This window comes from Rhinoraja longicauda, chromosome 1 (genome assembly GCF_053455715.1).
Source record: "Rhinoraja longicauda isolate Sanriku21f chromosome 1, sRhiLon1.1, whole genome shotgun sequence".
Taxonomy (NCBI): domain Eukaryota; kingdom Metazoa; phylum Chordata; class Chondrichthyes; order Rajiformes; family Arhynchobatidae; genus Rhinoraja; species Rhinoraja longicauda.
The window spans coordinates 120,952,879-120,977,354 of NC_135953.1; the positions used below are offsets into that span (position 1 = coordinate 120,952,879).

Here is a 24,476-nt window from a genome sequence, read left to right on the forward strand (position 1 = left end):
TGCACACATTTATGACAGAATTTGGTTATAACGGATGGACCGACTGGCACTACCCCTGGCTTGCAAGGTGCACCAGTGAGCCTTTCACACAGCAGTGTGTGTGTGTGTGTGTGTGTGTGTGTGTGTGTGTGTGTGTGTGTGTGTGTGTGTGTGTGTGTGTGTGTGTGTGTGTGTGTGTGTGTGTGAAGGAACTGCGGATCCTGATTTAAACGAAGACAGACACAAAAAGCTGGAGCAATTCATCTTTCATTCATTTGTTCCTTACCAACGTCCAGGGATCTCTCGTTTCCCCTCTCCCCTGACTCTCAGTCTGAAGGGTCTCGACCCCAAATGTCACCCATTCCTTCCCTCCAAAGATACTGCTTGTCCCGCTGAGTTACTCCAGCTTTTTAGTGTCTATTTTCTTCGACCAGGTTACAAGGAAGCGCCTGACAGTGGAATAACCTCAAGAGACATCCTTTCCTGTCATTTTAAGAACCCAATTCCGCGTGTGCGTGTGCGTGTGTGTGTGTGTGTAAGAGAGTGTATCAGGGCTAAATGGTTCTGTGGTTTAAGATTAACTAACATGGTAGGATAGTGCGCTTTGATATTTGTTGCCAGATTCAATTGCCTGATCAGTATCATTCCTTGAGTCACTCTGTCCCCAGCTCCACACATTGACACTGACACTTTTGGGTTCTATTCGAAGTCCATTGTAACGGCGCTCTCTGATAATTATCATTGCAAACGCGAACAACAACATCAGAGCGAGGGCCCCAATAATAACCTGATATATCAGGAAGGGGGCATTGGAATGTGCTTCCCGCTTTCCAGGTTCAGATCTCCCAACAGTGGGAGGAAGAGTGGTTGTAGGATTTTCAGCGGGACTGGATAAGTAAGATGTTGATACCAGGGAGGCTGATACAAAGACAGTGGGGACAACAGTATTGGCAGTTGGGTTCTCGCTGTCTTTCGGAAAAGTCCCGAACATCATGTTAAAACCAGATTCCAAGTCTCCCACGGGAAAGCATTGGTTCTGCTGGAGGTTCACTGAAAAACCCTTGTCGCAGATGCATTTAGAAGCACGTAATACTAAAACTTTAAAAAGGCATTTGAAGATACCAGAAGATAGTTTTGTTTAACCAATTTATTTACCGTCGGGACATTTGACAGGTAGATTGGAGGCGACAGTTTGACTGTCAGGTAAGCGTGCTTTAATTTTGCGATGTTTCCGAAGACGGTGTAATCTCTTAGCCAGGTGCTAGTTTCACAAAAAAGTTACTTGTATCGACCTGATTCAGCATTGTCATGATCATTGTCGTAGACATTGTCGTTGGGTAAAAGAAAATTTGGCGATCTGCTACGACTTTGACAGCAGATCGCCAGCAGTCACCTTAAAAATCACGTAACTGGGACAGGCCCTTTAATGTTCCGTTATAACAAGGGTGGACTGTATTTTCAGTGGAATACAATAACTCCAGTGTTATTAATAGCTTTACAACTACACAACTGACTGTTTTTCATTTTATTTCAAATTACATGTTCTACCATCTCATCGTATTCTGTTAATTTTACTTTAATCTCCATTTTGCTCTATATTTATTTACGTATCATTTTAAAGATATCCAATCTCATCAAATCTACCCAATACCCTTTCACTGGCTCCAAACTACAAATTTAATTGAATAAGTTCAATTATTTGAGGAAAGGTATTTCTTTATTTGTAACAGAAATCTCAAAATTAATTTAGATTTTAGATTTAGAGATACAGCGCAGAAACAGGCCCTTCGGCCCACGGGTCCGTGCCACCCAGCGATCCCCGCACACTAACACTATCCTACACCCACTAGGGACAATTTTTACATTTGCCCAGCCAATTAACCTACATACCTGTACGTCTTTGGAGTGTGGGAGGAAACCGAAGATCTCGGAGAAAACCCACGCAGGTCACGGGGAGAACGTACAAACTCCGTACAGACGGCGCCCGTAGTCAGGATCGAACCTGAGTCTCCGGCGCTGCATCCGCTGTAAGGCAGCAACTCTACCGCTGCGCCACTGTGCCGCTTTACAATGGAATGATCTTGATAGGAATACTGACATGATCGCAAGTACTATTGTATAATTTTATTTAGAAGCAATCATAGAATTGGGACAGTGTCATGCTTGTCTAGCTTACTTCTGGAAGCAAATAGAATTTTAGAAAACTGCAAATCCGAGTAAGCTATTGAACATTTCAAGCCTTACTTGCTAGAACAGAGAACAGAGCACTGGAACAGTCCCTTCGGTTCCCGATGTACATACTGGGCATGATGATAAATTAAACTAATCTCTTCTGCTGACATGATCCATATACTTCCATTCCCTGTATATTGATGTGCCTACCTAATAGCCTCCTAAACAGCACGATTGTATCTGCTTCCATCACCATCTCTGACAGCACATTTCAACACCGATCACTCTCTATAAAATAAACTTGTGTAGTACATTTCCTTTAAACTTTCCCCCTCTCACCTTCGAGCTATTGTCTCTTATTTAGTTTTCAGCTTTAGAGATACAGCAGGGAAAGAGGCACTTTAGTCCATTGATCAATGTTCACACTAGTTCTATGTTATCCCACTTTTGCATCCACTCCTACCTTGGGGCAATTTATCAGGTGATTAACCTACTTTGGGGATGTGGGAGGAAACCAGAGCACCCAGAGAAAATCCACGCAGGCACAGGCAGAACATGCAAACTCCACAAAACGAACACCCATGCACGGTCAGGATCATAGCTGGATCTCGGGCAGTGAGGCAGCGATCCTACCAGCTCTGCCACTGTGCCACAATATTTGATATTTACACCCTGGGAAAGAGATTCTTACTGTCCACCCTAACGATGCTGTATAATTTTATAAACTGCTATCAGATCCCCCACCAGCTTCTGAAGCTCCAGAAAAAAACAATTCAAGATTGTCCAACCTTTTATCATATCTAATACTTTCTAATCCAGGCAGCATCCTGGTAAATCTCTTTGTATCCTCCACATCTCTTTTTGTAATGGGCTAACCAGAACTGCTGACAATACCCCAAATTTGGCTTAACCAACCTTATAAAGCTGCAACCTGACTTCCTGACTCTTATACTCAATACCCCAACCAATAAAGGCAAACATATTACATGCTTTCTTTAACACTATCTAGTTGCCACTCACACAGAGCTATGGATTTGAGCCCCAAGATTCCTCGGTACATTAATGTCATTAAGGATATTGCCATTGACTGTATACTTTCCCCTTATATTTGACCTCCTAATTGCAACACACCACACTTGTCCACATTTCTCCACCAATATGGAAGAGGCCCTTTTGATCCATATCATGCTTTATTCTTTGACAATCTTTTCCATTGTCCACAACTCCACCAATTTTACTAATCAACCTTTTACATTTTTGTCCAGGCCATTTACATAAATTGCAACAGAGGTCCCTGCACTGATCCTTGCGGAACACCATTGATCACTGACCTCCAGCCAGAATGACACCCTTCTACCACTAACATTTGCCTTCTATAGATTCGCCAATTCTGAATCCAAACCATCCAGTTACCATGGAACACATGCATCTTAAACTTCCGGATCAGACCACCACGTGGGACCTTGTCAAATGCCTACTAATGTCCATGTACAAAACATTTACTGGCCTACTCTCATCAATCACCTCCTCAAAAAAATCAATCAAGTTCGTAAAACATGATCTGCCCCACACAAAGCTATTCTGATTGTCCTGATCTAGCCCATTCTCTTCCGTATGATAAATCCTATCCCTATGAACCCTCTCCAATAGCGTCCCAACCATTGATACGAGGCTCACCAGTCTACAATTTCCTGGATTATCTGTTTTCTTTTCCCAAGCAAATAACATTGGCTACTCCCCAGCCCTATGAGACCTCACCTGTGGCTAAAGAGAATACAAACATTTTCCATGCAATCTCCTCTAATGCTGTCTCAATAACTTGGGATAGATTCAATCAGGACCTGGGGCCAACCAAATTATTCACTCTTCAGGAGCTTCCTTCTTATTGAGCTCAAAATGCCCTTGCACATTAGTATACACCACAATTATCTCAGTATCCTCCATGTCCCCCCAGGTGAATACTGATGCAAAGTATTTTTTCAGTACCGCGAATACATCCTCTGACTCCATGGATAAATTTCCACCATATCCTTGAGAAGTCCTACTTACTCCCTAGTTCCCTCTTGGTTTTAATCTCTGCAGAAAATCTCTTGGGATTCTCTTTAAACCGACTTTCAATTACATTTCAGTCCCCGCTGGCCCTTCTAATTCCCTGCTTGAGTTCTTTACTGTTTTCTTTAAATTGCTCAGTCTAATGTCACTTTCCTTAACCTTGCATATGCTTCGTCTTTTTGACCAAACTTGCAACATCTCTCGCCATCCAAGGTTCCCTTACTTTGCCATCTTGTCCTTCCTATTTACTGTGCCAAACCGATCCAGAACTCTGATCGGCTGCTCTTTAAACAACTCCCACAGGTCAGATGTGGATTTATCCAATAATAGCTGCTAATTTACTCTTTTTAGTACCTGCCTAATAATGTTGTAATTTAATTAGTTCAGGTCTGATCTCCATTTACCCACCTTGGTTCCATCACACGTATCCAATTAAAATACATCAACCTAAATTTTGAAATTGTGAAGTGACCTTATCTCAGTATTTTTTCTTAGGTCGGATGGTTTGCTGGAGGATTATAGTCATAATTTATATTGCTCTTTGTGAAAGCAACAATTGAATGACCTACTTCAAATGTTATGTTGCTCCTCCGTGGTTCCAAATTCCCACTCAAAAGGAAATACCTCTTCCCAACCTACTTTAAATTTTAAATCAAAAGGTTCCATTGTGTTTTAAAATCAATATGCAACATTAATATGTTAATCATTCCAACCACCCAAGGATTTGCAACCTGCAAGATTAATGTGCGGATTATTGCTTTTATTAAATGTTTCAAGAATCCTTGTCAGTTATACAAAATAAAAAAATTCAAACAGGTATACATTAAATGAGAATGTTAAATAGAGAAATGTTGTTAACAAGATAATGAAACAACTTTATGGTGTGAATTAAATGCAGATGACTTCTAGTTTCCATTTGACCAATGAATGACACTCAGTATGGTTTTGCAAGTTTGTAAGCTCCTGTGGAAGGTGGCGATAAAAAGGTATAGAGTTGCATCTACATCAATTTTTTTTAAAACTAATAAGCCCCCTATTACTTATGAGTTAGCTATCATCCATGACTAAACAAAATCATAACAGATGAACTTTCGAATTAGAAACTCACCATGCTGTTTCTGTTTGGGATTGTACATTTTCCACCAACGAAAGATGAGAAATCCATCCTGGATTCTAATAGAACAAACATTTAGAAAGAATGTAAAGGAAAATATTTCTCCTCCTTCACTAAAAAGTAAATCAGAAAAGGTAAAAAAAAGAAAAAGTCTGAAAAAAACATCACCTATCCATGCTTTCCAGAGACAGTGCCTGACCAGTTGAGGTACTCCAGCATTCTGTATTTCTTTCAGAAAAAGTAAGCAAAGGCCAGATCTAAAGCTAAAGGTGATTTTCAGAAAGTGACCACAGAGTTCCAATCAAAAGCAAAATAGTACTTCACCTTATCCAGGAACAACAAAAAACAGAAGAGATTGACATGAAGAGAAAAGCATTTCTGAAAAATTTAAAGCAATATAAGGAATCCTGTAAAACAAACATTTGGAAGATGCAAGAAAATGGGAAGAATAAACAAAGCTCTCTAAAAGTGAAAATATACAGAAAAGAAATATTTGAGGAAATGTTCTTTGTGCATAAAAGTCATATGCATTCGGCGTTGTATGGTCTGCATTGGAAGAGCATCAGGGAATAAATTGGTCATCAAAAAAACTGAAAAACAAACAGAAACACAGGGATTGTGGCCCAAATAACTACTTGTAAGGAGTTGGCTCTTAGCCTCAGGAATGGGAATGATAAGAACAGAGCCATGACCAATAAATTAATTCATAAGGTCCCAGAGAACTATGCCTTTCACAGAAAGAGAAATGCCAGATGAAGGCAGATTAAGATTTCAAGGAAGTGGCAGAAATAAGGAATTCACTGACAGAACGAGAAGGCAGCTAAACGTTAGACCAATATCGTTAGGCTTGATCAATATAAAACAGTTACATTGCCATAAATGATAAATGCATTGTTTTTCCTATTAATATGGTCTAGATGTGAAAGCTGGACCAGACAATAAAGATCACAACAGGATAGATGAGATAACGATTGCAGTGAAGAAGATAACAAGAGTGATTTATTCAAAGCTAAGGATTATATTTGACTAAAGAGGAGGGAGATATTGTTGACAAAAAAAAGACTGGGGAGGTTTTTTGAAACCAAGGGATGAAACCAAAGTAAGAAGTTTGCAAAAAAAATGTAAAACAGGAAGATCAAAGAAGTCTGGGATATTTAACAAACATTTTGAATCCATCTTCACATGCAAGTTGCAAGGGACATGGCAACGGCAGTGGGGAATCTTATGAAGTTGAAATCCTGGATAAATAATAAATAAATAGGCAGCACCTGAGAAATTAAGGATTTTAAAAGTTGCCAAATTACTTGGACAAAGGCCTTTAATAACATGTGATGATGGGCACTTGAAATAGAACGTAACCTTTTGTTTGAAAAATGCTTTGCAGATAAATGAAACCATTAGTTAAAATTTTCCAAAATTCACTAATTGGAAGATAGTGAATAGTGATAGAAAGAGAAAACAGGAAACCACAGAACTATTACTGTGACATTAGATGTCAGGAAATGCCAAAATCAATTAATCAAAATGTGGTAATAGCTCTTGAATAACATGTTTAGGCAGTCAACATGATTTTCTGAAAGTGAAATATTAAGTGGCAAATAAAACAGGAATGTTTCTTGCAGCCCTTCATGATGCTCTGCAGTTAATATTATTGTTGATCCTTTATCTCGGACCCACTTTCCTGTACTAACTTAATATTCCTTAATTTTTCCTTTAAAATCTAATATCTATCAATCTGTGTTTTGAATATACTTAATGACTGAGGCACCACAGCAATCCTGGGAAATGAATTTCAAGATTTGCTTCCCTCTGGAAGAATAAATTACTTCTCATTTATGTCTCCAAATACTTATTTTGAGACTATGATCCTTGGCTGGAGACACCTCAGTAAGGGGTAACAATAACCCTGTCAATCCCTTAAGAAGTCTATATATACAATGTTTGCCAAATTCATCTAAACTAGTAGGCTTAATATTTCCTCATACGTCAAATCAGCTATCCAGGATTTTTTTTTGAAGATGCACCCAATATGGTAATTTGGACTTTAGAGTCATAGAGTCAGATTGATACAGCGTAGAAACAGGCCCTTCAACCCAACTTGCCCACATCGGTCAACATGTCCCAGCTACACAAGTCCCACCTGCCTATGTTTGGTCCATATCCCTCCAAACATATACCTGTCTGTTTATTAAAAGTTGGGATGGTCCCTGGTTCAAGTACCTCCTCTGGCAGCTTGTTCTTTACACCTTCCACCCTCTGTGTGGAAAAACTTAACCCTCAGATTCCTATTAAATCCTTTCCCCTTCACCTTAAACCTATGTCCTCTGGTCCTCGATTTACCTACTTTGGGCAAGAGACTCTGTGCATCTACCCGATCTATTCATCTCATGATTTTATACACCTCTATAAGATCACCCCTCATCCTCCTGCTCTCCAAGGAATAGAAACCCAGCTTACTCTACCTCACCCTATAGGTCCGACCCTCGAGTCCTGGCAACATCCTCGCATCCTTTCCATCTCTGTATCCTTTCCAACTTGACATTATCTTTCTAATAACCTGATGCCTAGAACTGACCACAATACTCTAAATGCAACCTCACCAACGTCTTATAAAACTGCAACATGACCTCCCAACTTCTATACTCAACGCTCTGACTGATAAAGGCCAATGTGCCAAAAGACTTTTCCACATCCGTTTCCCGCATTCCCTTTAAACACACTGGGACCCCATTCTCTCGCCCCCTTGAAAATCACAAGGACCTCATTCCCATGCTCCTTTTAAACTTAAACAGGCACCATACCCTAGCTCCCTTTAAACTCAAGAGGGCTGTTCCTATCCGTACTGGGGCTTCATTTTCATGATCCCTTTATACTCACCAGACTTTGTTCACATGCTCCCTTTACGGGTTCGATCCTGACTATGGGTTCTGTCTGTACGGAAGTTGTACGTTCTCCCTGTGAGTTTTCTTTGGGTGCTCCGGTTTCCTCCCACATTTCAAAACAATTCAGCTTAGGTAAATTGTCCCTAGTGCATAGGTCCCTAGTGAACTAGTGTACGGGTGATTGCTGGTTGGCCTGGACTCAGTGGGCTGAAGGGTCTGTTTCCACGATGTATCTCTAGACTAAACTCACCAGGATCCTTGTGGCGGGAGGAGCTGCAGATGCTTGTTTAAACTGAAGACAGACGCGAAAAGCTGGAGTAACTCAGTGGGTCAGGCAGCATCTCTGGAGAAAAGGAATGGATGACGTTTTGGGTCAAGACCCTTCTTCTGTATCTGTCACCAGGATCCTTATCATACAGTCCCTTTAAATTCACCAAGATCCTGATCGCACGCTCTCTTTAACACATCTGATTTACAGTGTTATACTACTGCACAACATATTAACAAAAAAAGTGAATTAAAAGTGCTTTGATGTACAAATAGGAGTAATATCCCATAACATGGTAAATCGGCCAGTCCAGATTATCAGAGTTTTACTGTTTATGGGGATAAGGCAGGAATGGGGATTAATAGAGAAGGATCCGCCACAATCATACAAAATAGTAGTGTAGACTCAACGAGACCACTGTCCTACCCTATCTGATATCCCATGTTTTTAAATACACTCCTTATCTGATCATTTAGAATTTATCTCAAGGAACAAGTTCCATTTTAACCTGTTCTTCAATTCGTATTGCATTCATTCAAAAGAATTTACAGCACAATATCTTAACCTTCATCCTCTATATGAATCAACTCTTACCTGATAGATACATCTTCATTAATATAATAAATTTCACGAAACATGACCTTTCCAGACAATACAGAGAATGAAAATGAACCTATTAAAGAGTTAAAACAATAATCGCTTTAGCTGGTAGAGTAGCATCAAAATACCTGTTGCACAACACATGGAAAAACATGGTTTAATTTCACATCTATATTCCAAACATATGGCTTAATTGGAATAACAATTTAACTAATGTTTTAGTAATTCATAATTTTAAATTTAATGGAAGGTATGAGCTAATTTATACAAATGACAATAGTTACTGACAATTACTGACAATATTTTCTATATTTTTGAATATTATTAACTTTATTTTTTTATTTTTTATTTTTAATAATTTTTTTATTAGAGGTTAAATACATCAATGTACTTCACATATATCTTGTTACAGTCATTGTACCCCATAATTTTATGGCTTTTAAAGAAAAATAGTAGAAAGAAAGAGAGAAAGAGAGAGAGAGAAAAAAAAAAAAAGAAAAAAAAAAGAAAAAAAAAAAATTATCACGCAACAGGAATCCACCAACTCGATAGTTTTCCGTCCCCCCCCTACCAAGGCCCGAGGTACTCCTCCACCCTATCTTTGTAATAATTCTATAAATGCAGACCACGTCTGATAGAAGCGTTCTGATTTTCCTTCCAGGCGGAGTCTCATATCTTCCAGATGTAGTGTTTCAAACATAGTTGAAATCCACATATTTAATGTTGGTATAGGAGCATTTTTCCAGAATTTTAAGATTAATTTTTTTCCTATTATTAAACCGTAATCAAATAAATTCTTTTGATACGCATTTAATTCCGAACTACCTTCTGTCATTCCGAAAATAATCCATTCTGGCTTTGGTGTCATTTTTATTTTAAACACTTTTGTGAAAATTTCAAAAATTTCAGTCCAAAACTTTTGAATCTTTGTACAAAAGATGAATGAGTGCGCTATAGTAGCTTCTTGACAATGGCATTTATCACAAATTGGTGAAACGTTAGGGAAAAATTTATTTAATTTAGTTTTTGAGTAGTATAATCTATGTATGATTTTAAATTGTATTAAAGTATGTCTTACGTTAATTGAGCATTTATGCACATTTAATAAGTATTGTTTCCACCTTTCAGTGGAAATTTTTATGCTTAGTTCGTTTTCCCACTCACCTCTAATACCTTCCGTTGTTGGTATTACTGCATTTAGTATAATATTATATATATGTGAAATTAAATTTGGTGATTCCGCCTTTGTATTCATTACTTCATCTAGTAAGTCTGATGGGACGTTGTGAAATTCATGCGCATGTTTTTTCAAATAATCACATATTTGGAAATATTTAAAATACTGATTGCTACCCAGATTGTATTTTAGTTGTAATTGTTTAAATGATAATAGTTTTCCCGTATCATACAAATCTCCCAAAGTTTTAATTCCTGCTCTTTCCCAATGTATGAATGCTTTGTCTATAATCGAGGGTTTAAACAAAGGGTTTTTAGCAATAGGAGATAGGAGAGATAAGTTTCTTAATTTTAAATTGTGTTTTATTTGTTTCCAAATTCTGATTGTACTATGTATAATTGGGTTTTTGTTGTAGTTTGTATTATTCACCGTCATTGGTGAAAGAAGGATTGCACCAATATTAAATGGGGAGCAATCCTCTTTTTCCATAATGATCCATTCCGGTTGATGAAGAGCGTTATCCAACAATTGAATCATGTTTCTAATATTTACCGACCAATAATAATACATAAAATTAGGGAGTGCTAATCCCCCTACTACTTTGGGTTTATTCAGGTGTGATCTTTGTATTCTATGGGTCTTATAATCCCAAATAAAATTTGTAATATCTGAGTCCAATTTTTTAACTTTTAATAGAATGGCTGGCTCACCTTGATTAAAGTGGAATTACTTTTTCTGACTCAAGATTTGAACAAATGTTAACATTTCTTCTGAATACATCCTTATATTTCTGCAACATAAACTGTTAACTTACCAATGTGAACATATCCATTTTTATAGAGTCTGTTGAGAACTAGAGTTAGTATCAGGCCTAAATTACGGGAATTGTAGTAAGTCAAATAAATGATCCATCCACATGATAGGATTGTAGCTGTAAAAAAAAGAAGTTGAATTTATTTCATGCTCAATTTTCCAAAATCCTTCAAATTCCATGAATGACTGTTTAAAACGCAGTCGCTGTGATAATCAAAGTTATCCACAAATCAGAAAATGATAAGAATAAATGACCAGTCAATAATTGTTTTTCATATTTGTTAGAACAATGACCAATATTGACTGGGGCCAAGGAATTCACCTTGCATACTTCAATCTACCAGGTATTTCTTTTCAATGTTCATCACAACCACAGAACTAATGCGACAAATTATTTTGTAGTCCCGCTGACTGAATCAAAAATTAAAGTTAAGAACCGTTAATTTGCTTCTTTAATTGAATTTTCCATCAAAAACATTACAATTATAAATACAATACATTGGCATACGGCTTTAGCAAAATTCTAAGAGATTATTTCCAGCAGCAATCATTTCCTTATAAATACAGCACAGTCTTGATTTTTTTTTTTTTTTTTTTAAGTAGGATGATGACAACGGGTCCACTTGGTCTAGTATCTATCTATCTATCTATATATATTATATATATATTATCTATATACTAAAACCCGCACCATTACTGCAACAGAAGCCCCAGCCAGCAGCTTCTTCTCCTCCTCCTTCAGCGACCGCTTCCACCGACGGTGTAGTCGACGAGGGCCGCTTCCACCAACGGCCCTGTCGCTACTTCAGAAAGATGGCGGTCGCTCTCCTCCTCCTCACGCTCCGCCATCTTGTGCGTGCTTCCCGCTGCGCCACTGGCCTCGAGTAGTCCAACCACCCGTTGCCCTGTCCGCCTCCCACCTCTGCCAGGTTTCAGCCACCGCGCTGTCCGCCTCAAGTAGTCCCAGCCCCCACCGCGCTATCCGTCTCCCACTTCTGCCAGGCCACAGCCGCCGCCGCCACATTCTGGAGCTCCCTCCTCCTCCCTCCACGCACGGATAGCGGTAAGTGGCTTTCGTCGCCAACGGGTCCGCTGAGGGAAGTGGGCATGGGGGCCGAGTGGGTGGAAGGGAGGGTGGGGAGAGGAGTGGGGAAGGAGGGGATGGGGGAGGAGAGAGTGGGTGAGGGGGAAAGGGGGGGCGGTGGGGAAAAGGGGGGGGTTGTGGTGGGGGTAGGAGGGGGTGAGGGTGGGAGGAGGTTGTGGGGGGAGGCGGGGGGCGGGAGAGGAGGGTGGAGGAGAGAGGGGGAATGGGGGAGTGTGAGAGTGGGGCTGGGGAGGAGAGAATGGGGGTGGAGGTGGAGGAGAGAGTGGGGGTGGAGGAGAGAGTGGGGGTGGAGGAGAGAGTGGGGGTGGAGGAGAGAGTGGGGGTGGAGGAGAGAGTGGGGGTGGAGGAGAGAGGGGGGTGGAGGAGAGAGGGGGGTGGAGGAGAGAGGGGGGTGGGGGAGAGTGAGAGTGGGGCTGGGGGAAGAGAGAATGGGGGTGGGGGAAGAGAGAATGGGGGTGGGGGGGAGGAGAGAGTGGGGAAAAGGGGGGTGGTGGGGAATGGGGGGGTGGGAGAGAGTGCAAGTGGGGGTGGGAGAGTGGGACTGGGGAGGAGGAGGAGGGGTGGGGAGAAGGGGACAGCAGGGGTGGGGGGGAGGGGGGATGAGAGAGTGGGGGTGGGGGGGAAGGGGGACAGTGGGGGTCCGGAAGATGGGAGAGTGGGGGGTAGAGGGGGGGGGATAAGTATGTATTTATCTATGTATTTCTGTGATTTCGCCAAAACGGTAAACCATAGCGCCACAATTTTTGTGCCACCTTAATCACCACTCTCGCGGCGACTGTTTCTAACAAGTTTTATTTAAATTGGTCGTATATTTTTTAAGTTAGAGAGGTAGTAAAGTTAAAACATTTCATTTCTAACCGATTTCTTGAAGGTCTTCAGCGTGTGACGTCACAATGGGACCCGTGCGACTGTGAGATGAGATCGCTCTTCCCCCCCCCCCCCCCCGTACAATTCATGTATGTATGTATATCTCTCTGAGAGACATGTGGACCTGCACCCATAAACGGTAAACCATAGTGCACAATTTTAGCGCCGCCTTAATCACCACTGTCCTGGCGACTGGTTATGACAAGTTTTATTTAAATTGGTCTTATATTTTTAAGTTAGAAACATTTTAAAGTTTAAAACTTTCATTTCTCTCCTCTATCCCCTCGCTTCTCTCCTCTCCCCACTCTCCCAGACCCGCTGCCGCCCGCCTCGAGATGTCCCACCTCCGCTGCCCGACCCGAGTAGTCCCACCTCCACCGCCCGACCCAAGTAGTCCCACCTCCGCTGCCCGACTCGAGTAGTCCGGCGCTCCCTCCTCTTCCCTGCATGCTCGGTAGGTGCCATTCGCCGCCACTAGCCACAAGAGAGTGGATTTAGGGGGGAAGGGAGACAGTGGGGATCAGGGAAGATGGGAGAGTGGGGAGTAGGGAGGGAGGGGATAAGGGGGATTGAGTAGGGGTTGAGGGTGCTACACCAATACAGGAGAGGCTTTGGGTCCAGGGCTCCTCAGTCACACCCTCTCCCCTTCCCTGTACCCCCTCTACGACTAAGACTCTCATCTTGTTATTATATACATTTGTTCCCGAAGTATAGCCAAAACGGTGCACGATAGAGCCACAATTTTAGGCCCATCTTACTCACCATTGGCCTGCCGTTCAAATGGTTGGTATATTTTAATTTTTTTTCACTTTTTAAACAACACTAAAAACACTTTTTAAGCTTTAATAAATTTGTTTGCCTCTGCCACTTCCCACCCCCACGTGGGATCCGGCACGTCCCGATTGGCTACCTCCGTGTTTGACGTCACAATGGGAACACAACAGGTCTGCGCATGCGCAGTTGGTCACACACGTGACCAATCATATTTGACCTCTGACCCTACAAAACATTGTCAGCATAACTTAAAAATTTCACTTGATAAACATCAACATATACAAGTCATATATACAGTACAAAACAATATACCTGTAATGCTTTCAGAATTAGAAGAAATGTATACCACAATTTCTCACATTTCTGGTCACACACATGACTAAGAATGGCCCTTTAATGTAAAGCTAAATATAAAATATTATATACTATCACATTCCAAAATCATTTGAATTTGCTGCCAGATTTGTTCTCTTCCTCAAATGGATACAAAAGCACAGCCTTTTGAATATTTTTAAGGCAGAGGTAGATAGATTCTTGATAAGCAAAAGGGCAGAAGCTTACCAGGAGAAGCGGAATGTAGAGTTCAACCATGATCTTACTAAATGACAGCACAGGCACTTGGAGCCTACTCCCACTCCTGCTCATGATTTATATGTTCATGTGCAACATGGATGCCAGGTGGCATGCTGAATAATAAACTAGAAACATAGAAAATAAGTGCAGGAGGAGGCCATTCGGCCCTTTGAGCCAGCACCGCCATTCATTGTGATCATGGCAATCAATAACCCGTGTCTGCCTTTTCCCCATATCCCTTGATTCCACTAGCCCCCAACTCTATCTAACTCTCTCTTAAATCCACCCAGTGATTTGGCCTCCACTGCCCTCTGTGGCAGAGAATTCCACAATTTCACAACTCTGGGTGAAAAAGTTCCTTCTCACCTCAGTTTTAAATGGCCTCCCCTTTATTCGAAGACTGTGGCCCCGGGTCTAAGACTGTGGCCCCTGGTCTAAGACTGTGGCCCCTGGTCTAAGACTGTGGCCCCTGTTCTAAAAATGTTCAACCAAGTTTAACAGCTCTTCTAGACTACACATTCAAATACTTGAACCAAACCAGTCTGGATTAATCTGGAGTATGGAAAAAGTTAGAGTGGGAATCCAATATCTAGCTGCCATATGCCCTCAATAAAAAACAAATCACTGAGTAGCAGAAACTATATAATTAGCAATTCCAGTTTTATCCCCCGTGGAAACTGTCATTCCAACTGAGTGAATAAAACTGGAGTATTAAAAATATTACTTTTAAAAACTATTGTCAATACTCACCAACAAGCAGCCACACAACATTAGAATCATGTTCTGTGAGAAAACCGTCCAAATCTGTCAATGATGGTACGAAGCTCTCATTTTTTCTTGAATTAGGCTCCATTTTACCAATAGGTCGGAGCTGTCAGAAGGAAGAAACAAAATAACATGAGTCACGATTAACTGGATCAAAACAGACGATTCGAGCACCCTCTTTATATTTGCTGAGTGAGCAAAAAGGAAAACTTTATTCCTCAAAATACATACATTTCATTGCGAGAAATAATGTTATTAAGATTCAAACAGACAAGAAATTATCCAATTTTAAGTGCTGTCGGACAAGAATTAGGCCATTCGGCCCATCAAGTCTGCTCCATTATTATATCATGGATGATCTATTTTGCCCTCTCATCCCCATTCTCCTGCCTCTACCCCTTAACATTTGACGCCTTTACTAATCTAATCAAGAGCCCATCAATGTCAGCTTTTAAAATACCCAATGTCTTGGTCTCCACAGACGCCTGTGACAATGAATTCCACAGATTCACCACCCTCTGGCCAACGCAATTCCTCGTCATTCCAAGGTATGTCCTTTTATTCTGAGGCTGTGCCCTCTTGTCCTAGATGCTCCCACCACTGAAAACATCCTCTCCACATCACCCAATGGCAATCTAACATTCCAATATAGTAAAGATTAAATTTAAAAATCTCCAAAACACAATCTCTCAAGCATTGTACTGTATTGGCATTTTGATACTGCTGTTTAAGTTTCACACTGATGCATAAAAATTAAGTCATTCAAAATGTGTGGTAGGTAGCAGGTTGTAATGTATAGAGTCTTACTTTGAAGAAGGTAAATACACACAGCTATATTTAATGCTAAAAAGAAATAAGGGAATTGAACTCCAAGGTAAAGAAACCACAAAAAAGATATACTGAGCAGTTCGTAGAAGATGGGGAAGATAAGACAGTCAGAAAAAGCAAAGATATGAATATTCAGTATACTCAGTCTCGGTCCACTGCTTTGCTGACTGCATTCAATTTTCTAACTGAAGATTCAAACTTCTGGCAATGATCTAGACACCCATGTCGTAAATGGAGCTGCTGGGATGTTGTATCAGTCATGGTACCAATTGCAATTGGTAGAGAGAATTAATATCCCAGTAAACGTTTGCTCACTTTACATCAAAACTTTCATAAAGGACTGATAAGGATTTACACCACAAGCAAATAAATCTTTCTAAAAATGTGCTTTTCTTTTCACAAATAACAAGAATGGAGTAAGAATCACAATTCACAAATCAAGATGTAAAAACAAAGAACTGGTTTATACCAAAGATAGACGCAAAGTGCTGGAGTAACTCAGTGGGTCAGGCAGCATCTCCAGAAAAAAAGCATGGGTGACATTTCGGGATGGGTGATGTTTCGGATTGGGACCCTTCTTCAGACCCAGTCTTCAGACCATTCTGATTCTTTATAGAACAATCTCATCAGTTCCATTTCCCAGCAAATTATTTTCCCTCAAGCCTTTTGAAAGTACCCATTGACACAGTTTCTACAGTAGTTCCAGATCACAGTTGCATTGTGCAAAACATTTTCTCCTATTCCCACCCCAGATCATTTGTCTTTGGCCATTGAACAATCCACAAATGTGAACAGCTTCTATTTACCCTATCCAAACCAATCAAGATCTCATATGCCTCTAACAAATCTCCTATTATGGTTTTTTTTTGCCTCCGGAACAATCCCAGTTTGTTAAGTCTAATCTTATGTCTGCGGACTGAATGGAGCTTCCTGTTAGATGTCACTAGTTCGCTGTCCAACTCCATTTTTCTCCGTCCTCAATATTGAATTAAACAATTCAAGTAAACCAGCCAATTTTACTGTCCACAGACACCATTGTATATTTCAGTTTCAATTTCCTTTTCTTCTATCTCAAAGTGGTGATGGTAAAGTACTGTCATTTTGACAACTTTGGTCTCCACCCCTTCATGGACATTCCTAATATTCTCTTTACTTTTCCCTTCCTTCAATTTAAAATATACTTATTTTCTCACTTATCAAGTTCTGATGAAATTGAGCTGAAATGTCAATTTTGTTTCTTTCTTTATCAATGCTGCCAGACTTGCTGAGTTCTTCTGGCTTTATCTACTTAAAAAAAGTCCCATCAAGTGAATTATCACTTCTTTAATGCTTGAACTTCCATCCTAGAGCAAGTTCCATGTTGACAAGTACCTCAACTTTCCTCATACAATTTAGCGGGTGGTTGAAGGCAGATGCCGACAAGTGCTAAGAATGAGTAAGGGGTACACGAGTACATTTACGAGGATATTGCCAGGACTGGAGGGTATGAGCTAAAGGGAGAGGTTGAGTGGGTCTATTCCATGGAGCGCAGGAGGATGAGGGGAGATCTTTTCGAGGTATAAAAAATCATGGGAGGAACATAACTTCCACCATCTGTCATATTTTAACCGGATGGCAAGTTTTGAATCACATGGCCATGTTTTCACCATTTCCGCCTTCCCAATAGTATTGAAATCAGCCAATTAAATGTAATTTACTCCACCTGATAGCAAGATATACCTTAAAGCGAATGCAAAGGAACCCGACATCGTCCTTGCCTTTCTACCCACCACCTTCAAGTTGATAAGAGTGGTAAAAAAGACATTATAGTATGCTTACCTTCATTGGTTGGGGCATTGAGTACAAGAGTCGGAATGTCATGAGGCAGCTTTATTGGATTTTGGTGAGGGAGCATTTGGAGTATTACCCCAATCACCGCAATACAGGAAGGATATGGAGGCTTTGGAAAGGGTCCAGAGGAGGTTTACCAGAATAATGCCTGGATTACAGGGCATTAGCTACAAGGAGAGGTGGGTCAGACGGATTGGTTTCTCTGGAATGCAGGAGGACTCAATAAAAGTATATAAAATGATGAGACATAGATAGGGTAGACAGTCAGAACTTTGCTCCCAGGATGGAAATATCAAATTCTATGTGCAATAGCTGTAAGGTGAGATGGGCGAAGTTTAAGGGAGATGTGTGGGCAGGGTTTAAAAAAAAAAAAATTTAACGCAGAGGGTGGTGATTTCCTGGAATGCTCTACCCGGGGTGGTGGTGGAGAGAGATAAAATGGAGGCATTCGAGAATTTTGGACAGGCACATGGATATGCAGGGAATGGAAGGATATGGATTATATGCAGGCAGATAGAATGTGGTCTTTGCACCATGTTCAGCACAAATATTGTGGGCTGAGGGGCCTGTTCCTGTGCTGTACTATATTGTTCTATGTTCTATTAAACACACTGTCCAACAGTTATTTGCAATTTCAAAATAAACACCATATTCTTTTTTACCCATTGATTTGTTCCCAAATTATTCTCTGAAATATTTTTTTTCGCATTTGAATGTCAAAGCAGTCATGCATCCTTGAAAATTGCATTCTAACACAAACACAAGTTGGTGAGACTGGCAAAAAAAAAGTTTTCAAATAAATTCAAATATAAGTGTGCATGGGTTCCCTCCTTCCACTTACCCATACTGCTGGACATATCTTCAAAATTAATTTCATCGAGCTTCCAAAAACATATTTTCCTTGCACAAACACGAGCCAACTGTCTAGTCATATTCTTTTATCAAAATGCATAGTTTCAATGTCCTTAAATCATGAACTAAACTCCCCTACAAATCTTGGTTTAGAAACATAGAAACATACTCCCCCTTATCCTTAAGCTGTGACCCCTGGTTCTGGACTCCCCCAACATCGGAAACAATCTTCCCGCATCTAGCCTCTCCAACCCCTTAAGAATTTTATATGTTTCTATAAGATCCTCCCTCAGTCTTCTAAATTCCAGCAAGTACAAGCCCAGCCTATCTAGTCTTTCCTCATATGTAATTTCTTTTGTAGACCTGGTACAAGGTTTTGATACTTAATTATACAAATCAATGTTGTTACTCATTTTTTTGTAATTTGTGCATGTGACCAATGAACTGAATTAAGTATTGTTCCCTCATGTCACATTGGAGATTGCTACAAGAGCTAATGTGATTAAGCTACAGAGTGCATTGATAATTGTGCATGAACCAAGCTATTAGTAAAAGAATACATCCGTGGAAAGGAAAATCTAAAAAGACAGGAAGGAAACCACACATCTGTAGAAAATGAGACTGTACTGACATCTATTCAGGAAGGATCTGCTTGCTGGGTGTTTTGGGAGGCCACATGGAAACATGGAATTTAAATGACTGCAAACTAGTTATTTTGGATACAATATCTGACTGACCATGATAAGGCCCCACACCCAGAGAAGAAGAATAAATCAGGAAGATTGTGAATATCAATGACATAGTTCTAGACACGTCATCAACTGTACACAGCATGAACAAGAGATGTGCCTTGGAGAAGTTTAGAAGCAGAGATGCCAGTATTTTAGAACCATAGAAAATAGGTGGAGTAGGCCATTCAGCCCTTCAATATGATCATGGCTGATCATCCAAAAGCAGTACCCCATTCCTGCTTTTTTCCCCATATCCCTTGATTCCGTTAGCCCCAAGAGCTAAATCTAATTCTGTTGAAAACATCCAATGAATTGGCCTCCAATGCCTTCTGTGGCAGAGAATTTCAAAGACTCGCAACTCTCTGAGTGAAAACGTTTTCCTCATCTCAGTCATCTTTAGCAAGCTACCCATCAGGGTCAAAGCTTCTCGGGTTTTAGTTCCCTTAACTTTTTCCAGTACTTCCTCCTCTGTGCTATTAATTAGTTGATTTTATTACTGTTTTGTTTGTCCTTTCTTCTCTACTGCTTCATTTACAAAAAAAAAGACATACATCTAGAATTGAATGAATTTGTACTTTGCAGAATTTCAAAGTAAGGTTATATTCACTGAGAATTTTGAAACTTCTTTAAATAGTTGCTATTGTTTATCTACCAGCACATCTTATGTTATACTTTTACTGACCTTGGGTAGTTACAAAATTTGCATTCAGCCCATGACTAGTTAGCAACCAATCTATCTCTGTCTGAAGCGGTGCCCAAAATGTCACCTGTCAATTCCCTCTCAAATGCTGACCCAAGAATTCTCTGCCACATTCTTGGCTTGTGCATTATAGACAAAGGAAAGGCTTTGAGAAGTCATACGCTTGTGTAAAAGGAATGAGGTGATTATCATACACCAGAAATAAATGAGGTAAAATAAAAGTAAACAGCTGTGGCAAACAATTATACAATAACAGTAATGATATAGCACCCTTTGTCATCTAATTGTTCAAAGAACCCAAGTTAAATTTTGGCAAGTTAGGCCCATTACCCAGCTTGTTCTGCATAAACTTGCAATACCTTGCGTAGTTACAAAATTAGCATTCAGCCCATGACTCTATTTAGCAACCAATCTCTCTGTCTGAAGCGGTGCCCAAAATGTCACCTGTCAATTCCCTCTCAAATGCTGACCCACTGAGTTCCTCCAGCACTTGTGTTTGCTCAATATTCCAGCATCTGCAGTTTCTTATGTCTCTAAATATTATATTACATTGTGATAATATTTCCCTCAGCTTTCTCTTTCCATCTGGAGGATTCCAGCTGTTTTAAGAAGACAACTCCCAACATTTGATTTTACAAATTCAGAATTTTGATGTCCAAAATTCAGAATTTTACATCAAAATTCATAATATGGCGCGTAATGCAACTTTTCAGCAAAAAAAAGTACGCACGCCAAATGCGCATACGCGTTGCGCTACATTCACATGTGAAAAACGACTATTATTTCCAACAGTCTGTAGTTCTTGGACTACATGTACAATGTCAGGCCTATCATGAGTATATTCTACTATTATAGAAAGGTTATTGAACAAAAATACTTTTCACAACAAAGAAATAATTGTTTTGTTTTGTTTTTTCTATTTTGCTTTTTCCTTACACATCCCAATTCTCTGGATATTGAATAAAAGAACAATGGTCATAAAATGTATGACTAAGTTATGAAGAAAGAGTTCCACTTAAAAAATTGCACATACCTAATATTATTGAAGACATACTTGCTCCAGTGGTCTTCAACAGCAAATCACAACAGTCCATGTGTCCCCCCAACCCTATTTCCCCACACCCACACCCCCCCCTTTCCCCCCAAATCCACCCGTCCTCCCCCACTCCCCTCCCAACCGCACTCTCCCCCTCCCTTCCTCCACCCCCCCGCCCCCCTCCCCTCTCAACATCAACGGGCCTCACGCTCCGTAGCGAGGCGAGGCAAGGCGAGGCTAGCGGCGAGGTGAGACCGGGCCAGCGACAAGGCGAAGCCGGGCGAGCGGCGAGGTGAAGCGAGGCTAGTGGCGAGGCTAGACCAGCGGCGAGGCGAGTACAGTGGTGAGGCGAGACCAATGGCGAGGCGAGGCGAGGCTAGTGGCGAGGCGAGGCCAGCAGTGAGGCATGTGTTTTGCGGAAAAATGTGAGGCGAAATCGGAATGGCGGAAATGAAATAAGAAAGCGGAAACTTTCCGCCAAATTCGGAAGGGTTGGGAGGTCTGCATATGTTCCAAATCAGAACAGTGAAATTCTTACTTGCAGCAGCACAACAGGTGCTAAATAATAATAATAATAATAATAATAATATTCATTTATTGTCATTGCAACGAGTACAACGAAATTAAAAAATAGCCAATCCTGACGGTGCGTACAAACATATATGCAATAAATGCAAAAACAAATAAATACATAAATACAATTAAATACAATTATGTTAAGTACAAAGATTTTTTAGTGTTGCCTAGTGCAAAGGTAGTGTTCAGTTCTCGTATGGCCCTGGGGTAAAAACTGTTCTTAAGTCTGTTTGTTCGGGATTTTATCGACCTGAAATACTGTGCTAAATAGATAACATATTAAACTAAAAAGTCAAATACTGTGCTAAATAGATAACATATTAAACTAAAAAGTCAATTAATTTAAAAAAACTCCAAAATAACAATAAAAACCCAATATAGACCAACCAGTGACTTTGGTATCCACCATCATGAAATGCTTTGAGAGGCTGGTCTTGGCACACATTAACTCCAGCCTCTCAGACAGCTTGATCCACTGCACTGTTGCAACAGTACTACGGCAAATCTCATATCATTGGCCAAAAACATTGCTGGAACATCCGGATAACAAAGGTACCCACATCACCCGCTATTTCTTGACTGTCGCCCTGTCTTAAACATCATGATCCTAAACAAACATCTCCAAACTGCTAGACCTCAGAATCAGCACTCCCAACTCCCACCCCTCTATCACTGGATTCTCGCCTTCCATTACCCATTGGCCACAATGAGAATGCGCAACAAAAACATCCTCCATGATAATTCTCAACACCGGTGCCCTAATGGAATGCATTTTACTTTTCTCCCTATACACTGGTGCCCCAATAGAATGCATCTTACTTTTCTCCCTATACAATCATAACTGCACAGCCAAATTCTGCTCTCACTCCATTTAAAGGTGGGCAGATGTCACCATCATAGAGGGCCACAGAATGAACAATCACGGGAAAGAGTACAGAAAGGAGATAGAGCGCAAAATCATATTGAAACTGCAGCCAAAAAAACACAAAAGTCTCTACTTCCTCGACAAACGAAGGATGTTCAGTATGTCACCAATGACTCTCACCAACTTCTACACGTGCACCAGAGAATGCTTCCATTGGATCGATGACAACTTGATTTAGCAACAGCTTTGCCCAAGGCAGCAAAGTCCCTGAGAGTTCATTCTTATCCCTGTTCCTCTCAATTACTGCTTAAAAACAAATTATTTATTCATCAACTGTGTGAATACTGTGGGCAGTAAACATTCTTCCCCACCTTTAAACGAAATCCAGATTTCACAGTTCTCTAAGTAATTTCACAAGTCACCTAACCTGTATGGCCAGACTTGATAAGAGGTTTCACCGTTTTCCCTAACAGACGTGAATAAACCAGATGCTTTATGGGCATGATTACAAATAATAGCATTGAATTATAAATTCCAAATGTGTTACAGCAAACTTAAACTAATGTCTGCAGACCATTAGTCCAGGTCACTGGATTACAACTTCAAGCAATTAACCGCTATGCTACCATTCTCAGGACAACTAACCATTTGACAATATCCTCCAGACATCTATTACGTCCATCCTACCATAACTAGAGAGCAATCCTGAACTATTATGAGACCTTCGGACTATCTTTGATCATACTTCACTGGCTTTATCTTGCACTAAACGTTATTCCCTTTATCATGTTCTGTACACTGTGAATTGCTTGATTGTAATCATGTATTGTCTTTCCACTGGCTGGTTAACACACGATAGCTTTTCGCAGTACCTTGGTACAGGTGACAATAAACTAAATTCAACTTTTAAAAAAACTCAACTCATTATCTGACACACCATTTACTGCATCAGATTCACAAAGCTGAAGCTCCAAAATTAAACTGTAGAAGATTTCAATCATAGCAAATACATAATGAATACATGTCTATAACAAAATACTACTAAATTAGAATATTTTAAAGCAAACAAATTGCAAATACCAAAAGCAATTTAAATCAAATCACTCACCATGCATTAAGTTGATTTTTTTCCTGGAAGAATAGCTGCAAGGATGGCAAAAACTCCTGACAATCATTTTTCACCGAGACCACAAAACCTAAACATAATAAATTTAAAAGTCAGCCCACAATGCCTAGAATTGAGGAAAATACATCTTCATTATGTTTATGAATGAATGGCAATGCAGTTAAAGAAATATTTTAGATTTCTTAATGACTATAAATTCCAGATGATTAATCTGTGGCTCTCTGAGAAGTTAAAGTACATTAGAGGAGTTTAGAACATCGCCATAAACAGTAGCAAGTCAGAGTAGTAATAAAGTTTTAGGAAGCACAATGATAAAGAGAGAAGCAATTTTATGGCAGTAAATTAGCAAAGAATGTAAAAGCTACTGAAAGAGCTTCAAAAATTAAACAACAATGGATCGCAAAAAAATCTGTTGCATATTATGAGTAATTACTGTTGGTAAATAAAGAAATGACTGAGACATTAAACAACTAATCAATATCAAATAGAAAGTACTAGAGAAATTACGTGGACGAAAACCAGGCAAAACTTTCTGATAGCCAGTAGGTCAGGATTTTGAAAGAAGTGTACAGAGATAGTGCGTGTATTAGCGATGGACTTCTATAGTGCTTACATTCTGGAAATGTCCTGGCACTTTAGAAGATGGAAAATAAAACACCACAATACGATAGAGGCAGAGACAGGTTTGCCTAATCTCTATGTATCAACAGAATACGGGGATACATTGTCATAGACATGGTTGCAGTGCACCGGTAAAATGCTTTCACTATCCCACAACCACAAACTCCAAT

General features: G+C 40.1%; 1 protein-coding gene across 7 annotated transcripts in view; it reads right to left on the reverse strand.

Annotated features, from left to right (window-relative positions):
• The window catches only part of kiaa1109 (KIAA1109 ortholog), a 292,965-nt gene that overhangs the window by 264,874 nt on the left and 3,615 nt on the right, over positions 1 to 24,476 (reverse strand). For all 7 annotated transcript variants that reach the window (XM_078405533.1, XM_078405525.1, XM_078405561.1 and 4 more), the window contains exons 2-6: positions 23,668 to 23,755; positions 15,127 to 15,247; positions 11,059 to 11,175; positions 9,062 to 9,140; positions 5,312 to 5,376 (exon numbers count right to left, since the gene is read on the reverse strand). In XM_078405533.1, coding sequence (XP_078261659.1) covers positions 5,312 to 5,376; positions 9,062 to 9,140; positions 11,059 to 11,175; positions 15,127 to 15,247; positions 23,668 to 23,670 — 385 coding nt within the window. In that variant the 5' untranslated portion in view covers positions 23,671 to 23,755. The remainder of the gene's footprint in view (positions 1 to 5,311; positions 5,377 to 9,061; positions 9,141 to 11,058; positions 11,176 to 15,126; positions 15,248 to 23,667; positions 23,756 to 24,476) is intronic.